General features: G+C 32.1%; 1 protein-coding gene across 1 annotated transcript; it reads left to right on the forward strand.

The window, feature by feature from the left end:
• Positions 1-1783: 1783 nt before the first annotated feature.
• On the forward strand, positions 1784-3343 carry LOC132053400 (phenolic glucoside malonyltransferase 1-like). Its single transcript, XM_059445421.1, has one exon. It carries the CDS (start codon positions 1950-1952, stop codon positions 3309-3311), a length of 1362 nt encoding a protein of 453 aa, XP_059301404.1. The 5' UTR covers positions 1784-1949; the 3' UTR covers positions 3312-3343.
• The last annotated feature ends 5690 nt before the right edge of the window (positions 3344-9033 follow it).

Here is a 9033-nt window from a genome sequence, read left to right on the forward strand (position 1 = left end):
TTACTATTACCTAAATTTTATATATATATAAATTTTGTCGAAGCTTCTTGATTAGTTGAAATATTTAAGGACAAAAGAGCTATTTAGCTATCTACAAGCTCTTAAAGAAAGACATTGCAGAATAGAGGTTTGTTCCCTTTTGTATTACTCCCTCCATTATATAATAAGTAGTGTTTTTAGCTTATGCACATCCCTTAAGAAATTGCTTACTCTCAAAAAATTCTGAGTGTTTTTACTAACTTACCCCTAATTGAAAAAAAAAAAAAGTTATTTAATGATTCTTGATTATAAATAAGGGTAAGTTTGGAAGAATAAGATCAATTTCTTCTTGAAATCCTAAAACACCACTTATTATGGAATGGAGGGAGTATGAATTTATTATTTTTTCATGGCCGCGCGAAGCGCGGTCATATTAACTAGTTAATTAATAAATGAAGTACTCCCTTCGTCCCATATTACTTGGCCATATTACTATACTCGACTTTTCACATTTTAAGAATTAATAAATGAAGTACTCCCTTCATCCCATATTACTTGGCTACATTACTAAAAATATATGTCTATTTTTCTATCTATATTTTTCTTTATTATATATAAACGCCCAAGGTGGATGAACACAGCAACAATAAGTTGTACAAAAAGCAACTGAAATTGTACTCTAAGCAAGAACTAGCATGTGTTACATTTCAGAAGTTGAACATTAATTCTACCTCTTATGTGTTTACCTTTTAAGTTCCCACAGGTCAGTAGTGTATTAATTGTCCTTTCATTTCCTTCATTTGGCATATGCTCCCTCTGTCTCAATTTAAGTGTCTATGTTTGACTAGACACGGCATTTAAGAAATATAGATAGACTTTCAAATCTTGTGATTCTAAATTAAAAATGTGTATAATATAATAAAATATCCTTTGAATCTTGTGATTATAAACTTGACATGTAAGATATTTGAATTGTCAGCTTACTAAATGTAAAAAAAGGCAGACATAACCAAAATAAGATAATTTTTTTTTATTTAACAACAAACGCCCAAGGTGGACGAACACAACAACATTAAGTTGTACAAAAAATACGAAATTGTCTTTCAAGTCAGACTAACATGTACATTTCGAAAGTTTAACATTAATACTACCTCTTGTGTGTTTACTTTTTAAGTCCCCATGTTTACTTTTTAAGTCCGCACGTGTCCGCAGTATCTCAATTGTCCTTTCATGTCCTTCATTTGGCATATACTCCCTCTGTCTCAATTTAAGTGTCTACGTTTGACTAGACACGGAATTTAAGAAATAAAGATAGACTTTTGAATCTTGTGGTTCTAAATTAAAAATGTGTATAATATAATAAAATATCCTTTAAATCTTATGATTATAAACTTGACATGTAGGATATTTGAATTGTCAACTTACTAAATATAAAAAGAGGCGAACATAACCAAAATAAGATAAATTTTACCAACAATTGAGAAATTAAGGGGAAAATTAAGAGGAAAGGAAAAAAAATATAGAGATCGGCTGGGAGAATCGCAAAGATTCGTTTACGCAAAATATACAAACCATAAAGACTAACTAAAGTGAATAACCAAATTAATTATGTTGGGCCCGTGCATCGCACGGGCATAGTTTGCTAGTTTTCTTAATAAGAGTGGGAAAAGCTGAAATAACAATTGAAATGGGACGGAGGAAGTATAAATAATCTATTCCAAACTTAATCGTTATCCTGCTCTAAATTTCAGAACCATAAAACTAAAATCATTAATCCAAGTGCCAACAACCACCTAACAGCTTTATTATGGCATTGACAGGTCTAATCCAATATCAGCCACACATTGGTGATAGACTTCCCAATAGTTCAAGTCACCAGAAGCAATAGATTCGATCACATTGCAATTTTATATATATATATATATATATATCAGCCAAACATACTTTGTGCATCTCTTAACCAAACGGCAATGGCTACAGTGATTGAGCAATATCAAGTTGCGCCACCTCCCGGTGGTGCAGCGGAGTTGACACTCCCTCTTACCTATTTTGATCATATGTGGTTTTCTTTCGGCCGTATGCGACGGATTTTATTCTATAAGTTTCCCATTTCCAAACCCGATTTCGTCCAAACCATTATTCCTACTCTTAAAGATTCACTCTCCCTCGTTCTCAAACACTATATACCCTTAGCTGGCAACATTGTTTGTCCACTAGATTCGAGTGGTTATCCTGAGTTGCGCTATGTGATGGGAGATTCTGTGTCTGTCACCTTTTCTGAGACGGATATGGATTTCAATTATCTCATTGGTAACAATCCCCGTAATGCAAAGGATTTTTATCACTTTGTTCCTCAGTTGGCGAAATCTAAGCACGCACCGGGGTTTCAATTAGCTCCGGTCTTAGCCATTCAAGTGACACTTTTCCCGAATCAAGGCATATCCATTGGTTCCATTCACCATCATGCCGCTGGTGATGGAGCTACCATGGTAAATTTCATAAGAGCATGGGGTTTACTCAACAAATTTGGAGGAGATGAACAATTCTTGGGAAACGAGCTCATTCCAATTTATGATAGGTCCTTAATAAAAGACCCTCATGAACAAGGGATAGCTATATGGGATGAAATCTTGAAGAAATACAAGCCGGAAATGCATGACATAAATATGATTCCTCTTGATAAAGTTAGAGGCACATTTATTATAGGACGGGATAACATCACGAAGCTCAAGAACTTGATATTATCAAGACGGCCGAGCCAAGCTCATGTGACATCTTTCACAATAACATGTGCTTATGTTTGGACTTGCTTGATAAAATCAGAGACCGCAATCCAGGAAGAAATAGACGAGAATGTTTTGGAGTTTTTCGGTTTTGTTGCAGATTGCAGATCGCGTCTCAATCCACCACTTCCTCGTTCTTATTTCGGGAATTGCCTTGTCACACTCATTACAAAAGCTAGTCGCCTTGACTTAGTTGGAAAGGAAGGCTTTACAATTGCTGCGGAATTAATTGGAGAAACCATCCAAAATCGAATGAAGGATGAGGAATATATCCTGACTGGAGAGTGGTTTAAAGAGTTTTGTACTATAGATTTGAATCGGTCACTTTCAATTGCTGGATCACTAAAGTTTGACTTGTATGTTGTTGATTTTGGTTGGGGAAGGCCAGAAAAAGTAGAGTTTATTTCTATTGATGGTGCTACTGGAATATCAATGTCCCTCAGTAAGTCAAAGGAGTCTGATGGAGATTTAGAGGTTGGCTTGTCTTTGTCCGAAACTCGAATGAGTGCTTTTGCTGCTATATTCACTCATGGGCTAAGTTTTTTGTAAGAACTCTATTTAAAATTTATTTTTAGCAAAAATTGAGGCGCATTTTTAATATTCTAGTTGATCAATTAGAGATGAATCATTTCAATCCTTTAGCTACAATAATTGGATGCATTGATAGCACTAATCACTATGAAAATCCTATCTTTATCGAAATAGTAACAGTGGTATGTGTAAGTTGATTTTCCAAGTGACACATTGTTAATGACCTATAATTAAGATCAGAACCCTCATTTCAGAATCAATAAGTATTACTAACGGTTGACAAATAGAGAAACTGAAATATGTGTGGATTAGATTTACTGTATATGTGTTTCTCAAAGTAGGTTGAACCTTAATCAGTCATATGTAAACAAGATGAAGTTGAATTTCAGTTGACACGCTATAATTGATATTTTGGAGTATCATACTTCCTAAATTTTACTTCTATCACGCTAGAAAAATAAAATACAGGGAATCAATAATGATCTATACTACTTACCCGTTAAAAATATTAAGCAAAACATATTCACTCCTCTAGATGATAGCTCATCAACCTGCACATCACATATATTTGAGATATTAAAAAGACAAAAACTGCAATCACACAAGCGAATAAAATATATTTAGAGTTAATTAGCAACGCAAATTTAAATGACATAGAGGCATTATTAAAAAAGAGAGTAAATATTCAATTTCAATGCTACCTGACATAAAGTCAAGAAAGGCAACTACTTAAATTAAAACCTCTCAAGTTATCGTTTCTAATTTTCTTATTCCTTTTAAAGAACTTTCCTTCATAAAAAAACATGTTTCCAAGAAAAAAAGTTAGCATCTAATTATTGTTGAGTTAATAATTTGAAAATTGAATAACGTCATAGATTCTTGGCCTCATAAAATCTCCACGGATGTCATAAAAAACAAGGTGTCCTTCCCATCCGAAAAAGATACAATTTTAGTCCTTTTCTCAGCCTTTCTTTCTTTTCTAAATGAATTAAATAAACAACAATGGCATAAATTTCAAAGGAATAGAAACTAATTGAACATCTTCTAGAATGATGATTTTCAATTATTTTCTGACAACGCCATTCGGGATGCGATCAACAATGCAGGGATAGTTAAGTGCAGGGTCCCAATGAGTTTTTTATTAGGAGACAGGCCCAGGTTTACTTCAGGAAATTTTACATGGCATAACTAATTTTAAGAGATATTTATAGTTAATAACTACTAGTTACAACAATTTTATTTTGTAGCTATATTTTCATTTCGTAGCTATATGCAGTTGTATATATGTATTTGAGTGTATTTGATTTTGAATGAGTTATATGTAGTTGTATATATTCTGGAATGTCTTATATCCTTAAATGATATGTTTTTTTTTAATACACTCTCTCTCTCTCTCTCTCTATATATATATATATTGATTAAAACAGCTATTCTTTTTGTCCCAATTTATGTGGCATCATTTCCTTTTGGTCTGTCCCAAAAAGAATGTCACGTTTTTATATTTAGAAACAATTTAACTTTATGGAATAATTTACAGCCACACATTTATATAAGACTTAACTTGTTTTAGACCACACATTTCAAAAGTCTTCCTTTCTTTCTTAAACTCCGTGTCAAGTCAAATGGTGCCACATAAATTGAGACGGAGGGAGTATATTGTATTGAAATTTTGTGTATTTAGTTTGATATAATTCATTAGTATCAAATTCTGATACAGTCAAATACATCAATATACTATATATATATAATATATATTTGCTTTGAATGAGTCAAATGCAGTTGTATTGGATCATTGTTTTGGGAAACGTCTTTTGCAATGATTGAATACATATGTATGTGTATTGATATACATATGTATATGGCTGAATACATATTTTGACTGATTTTATGTGTTTTTTGTTTCATTTATATACATATGTATTTGCATGATTTTATGTGTGGTTTGTTTCATTTATATACTTATGTATATGGCTGAATAGTGTATTCAAATACACCCAAATATACGTGTCTGCTCCTAAAAACTATACGAAATATAAATACATAAAAGGTAGCTACGGGTAACAGCTCTTACGTATATTCCTATAAGTTTATTATTGTAAAATTTTCATAAACAGCTACCTTAGAGCTCCTTCTAACAACCTATAACTACATGTTATATATTTACAATTCGTAGCTAGATCTCTCTATATTTAGCTAGTCGGCGGTATACTAAAATATAGTGCAAATATAGCGGAAATACGGTATTTGGAGCCTAGCGAAATTGCTATATTTATGGAAACAAAATCTGTTCCAATTTAAATTAAAATCGCCTTTATTGTTCACGATTCACGCAAATATCCTCCCATTCCATATCGATCACATTTCGCATTCAAACGGCTAACAAATTCAAAAAAATTTGAATTCAAAAAAGTACATTCATATTTTTAACCAAAAATAAAAGATTCAGCGATTAGTTCATCAAAAATCTTTGAAAAATAACAATATCAAACCAGTGAACAGAGCTCGATTAGAATGACGAATATATATTTGACTTCATCTGTTGAAATATCGAATTCAAGTTGATTTCATAATTGAGGTAACAATGTTTTCGCAAATCTTTATTTTTTTCGCCTTTTGAACTTTTGAATATACGAAAACTCGCATTCATAGATTCAACATATAATTTTATCGGCTAAATTGAATATAACACATTCGTATTCGAAAACAACAGATAATGACAAGCATAATCGCATTGATCCGTCATTCCGTTTTTGGAACGATCGTAATCATGTTTTGTGAATTAAAAAATTGATGTTGTTGTATTCACTGATAATTGCAATTACGATGAGTTAGTTTCTACGATTACAAATCAATTAGGCGTGGATACTGTCAGGAAAACTATTTCAATAAAATATACTGTTGAAGGCGATTTTCAACCAATTGAAATACACAACGATATGGGAGTTCGTGTGTACGTTGAGCTTAAGAGAGAAAACGAGTTTTGGGATGTATCCAATGTGTGTTAGTATTCATGATTTTGATGTTGAAGATGATGCTGTAATCGTATTATTGGAGATGATGTCTTGCAAATTGGATATAGCGAGAATCGGATGGTATGGAAGTTTGTGATTCTACAGGAAAGACTGTTCTTTTGTTTGAGAATGATAACAATTTGGTAATTTTGAAACCGGAAGCGAAAGAAGTTTTGTCGATCAAATTTACCAGGATAAGGAAACTTTGAAAATTGTGATGACGAAATATGCAATTTGTGAAAGATTCAATTTCAAAACAGAGAGATCGAATGCTATAAGGTATGTCTTTCTAAATGTAGTAGCGAAAGTGCAGATGTATTTTTGTTATATTTGTACTATATTTAGATGATTTGTTAACTTGTTTATCAACCGTTTATTAAAAAAAGTCGATGCAATATATTTCGATATATTTTTTGTATATTTCTCGTATTTAATGAAAAACAAGAACAAAAGTCGCAAACCAACTACGCTATTGTTCAACATGAAAATCAAAAACACAAAAGACTTGGTGGCCTAATCAAGATCCTCTTTATCAATGCATCGTAATCAACCGACGGTCTAATTGGTCTTGAGGCCTCGTTATCACTTGATGCATTGTTGTTTGACTTATCCCATGCATAGTCGCATAAAAGGATACGGTGCCACTTTGCATCGAATTCGGTTGGGATGACTTGCTTGAGCTCAAGTATTCAAGAAAGGTACGCCACATACACACCACAATCCTCGAAAAAAATGATCAAAAACTTTACTGATCAAAACCCAAGAAAAAAAAATAAATGTATTTATTGTGTTTTTTGTTGGAAGAGAAAAAAATACGAAAAAGACAAACATATAAATTTTGTAGAAAAATGAATGATTTTTTCAAAGGATGAGAGCACACTTGTCAGTGAAAGATATCACAACCAAAATCCAGTGATTTTCCTCTTTTACGTTGATAGGAATTAGTACGTTGTCAATGTAACGGTATACCATGGTACATTAGCCAACAAATTTCGTGCCCGTTAATGTACTCACACGAGCTCATCTTCCTATCGCGACGCATGTGGATGAATCGGGGTTTTCCCAAGATTTGTAAATTTCAGCAACTAAAGTGTGAAAAATACAGCTGGCAGTGGTGAATCTATAATTGTTGTTATTGTGATACTTCCCCTTCTTGCGTAGGTAGTAGAAAATAACGTCAATATGCTGTAAAAACATCAATTCGAGTGACTATAATCAATACTATGTTCAATAAAACTATTCTGCCGTATATATATTAACTATAGTGAAATATACTCTTGAATATAACAAAAATACAATTCCGTATACATAATCGCACTCCACACCTCTAATAAAATAATGGCTCAATATTAAATATAGTGCAAATATAATGATGAAAATATTTTTAAAATACAATACATCTTAATGTAAGTACAAAATTGTGATATATATATATATATATATATATATATATATATATATATATATATATATATATATATATATATATATATATATGTCAAATATAGTAAAAATATACTCTAGATACATCACAATGTAATTCTATTATAAAACATAAAAAACTTAAGTAACAAGCAGAAAGACATCAAAACCTCATCAGTCCAAATTTGCCCATCCATAGATAACAAGTAGAACCAGTTTTTGTCGGATACGGCTGTAACTCCTAAATGTAACCGAAGTTCGGCATCCGCAGGATCCAGTCCTTCCTTGTTCTTTCTGTAATGATAAAAATACAGATCTGGTGAATTGAAAAAACAGGAATAAACTGAAGTTCAAAACACAAACTAATTGAAATAATAAAAAATACGACAAAAATATAATTAAAATGTATGCAAAATATAGATCCGTGAATTGAAAAAAACGGGAATTAACCGAAGTTCATCAAAAAATACGATAAAAATATACTTAAAATGCAAGTAAAACACATATCCGGTGAAGTGAAAATGCATCTCCTTCCTCACGTATCTCCAACATTTATGTGTTCGAACCAAAAAATTTCTATAATCTTCGGACGTGAGTTCCTTTTCCACTACCGACTTCGAAAAATGGAATCTCCAAAACAAAAAAAATTGGAAAAGCCCCGCAATTAAACTCCAATGCTTCGATTTTTACCAATTAAACTCAATTTAAACAAGTAACTCATCATCAAATTCGAGCTTATGAACTACAAATCTTATTGTGTATTTGAGTAAATACCAATTAGACCCAAATTAAGCAAAGAACCCATAATACTCTAATATGCAATCAATCGATTTTGTAAGAAGAAATTTCCAAATTAATAGCAATATAATCCTTCACATCATAGAGCTAATAGTACCCTAATATTTCAATATGAAATAGGATATGTAAGTAAATAATGAAGAAGAGAAAAAACGCCATACCAGAAGAGAATCGACAACACCAAAATTGGAAGGTCCGCAATGAGGGAGGCGAGTAGGGTTTATGTTGAGCAAAAGTAGATTAGGAGAGGGAGCGAAAAATTTTAGATTAAAAAGGAAAAGGGAGAAATTAATGAGCAGTTAATACAGAGTAAAAAAAGGTAGTGAAAGAAATCAGAAACTGATTTGAAAAGCACGAAATTAGGGGAGATGGGAGTTAGAAACGTATATTTAGGAAAAGGGGAGAGAGAGAAAGTGTGTAAATTAAAAAATAGGGGTGTGGGGAGTGGTAAGTTAATTGGTAGAAAAGTGGGTAGCTATAAGTTGTAAAAATATAATATTATAGCTACT

Source organism: Lycium ferocissimum, chromosome 4 (assembly GCF_029784015.1).
Source record: "Lycium ferocissimum isolate CSIRO_LF1 chromosome 4, AGI_CSIRO_Lferr_CH_V1, whole genome shotgun sequence".
Taxonomy (NCBI): Eukaryota; Viridiplantae; Streptophyta; class Magnoliopsida; order Solanales; family Solanaceae; genus Lycium; species Lycium ferocissimum.

What these genes read in the sequence shown, in the direction of transcription:
- LOC132053400 (XM_059445421.1), top strand. Translation starts at nt 1,950, where the DNA reads ATGGCTACAGTGATTGAGCAATATCAAGTTGCGCCACCTCCCGGTGGT.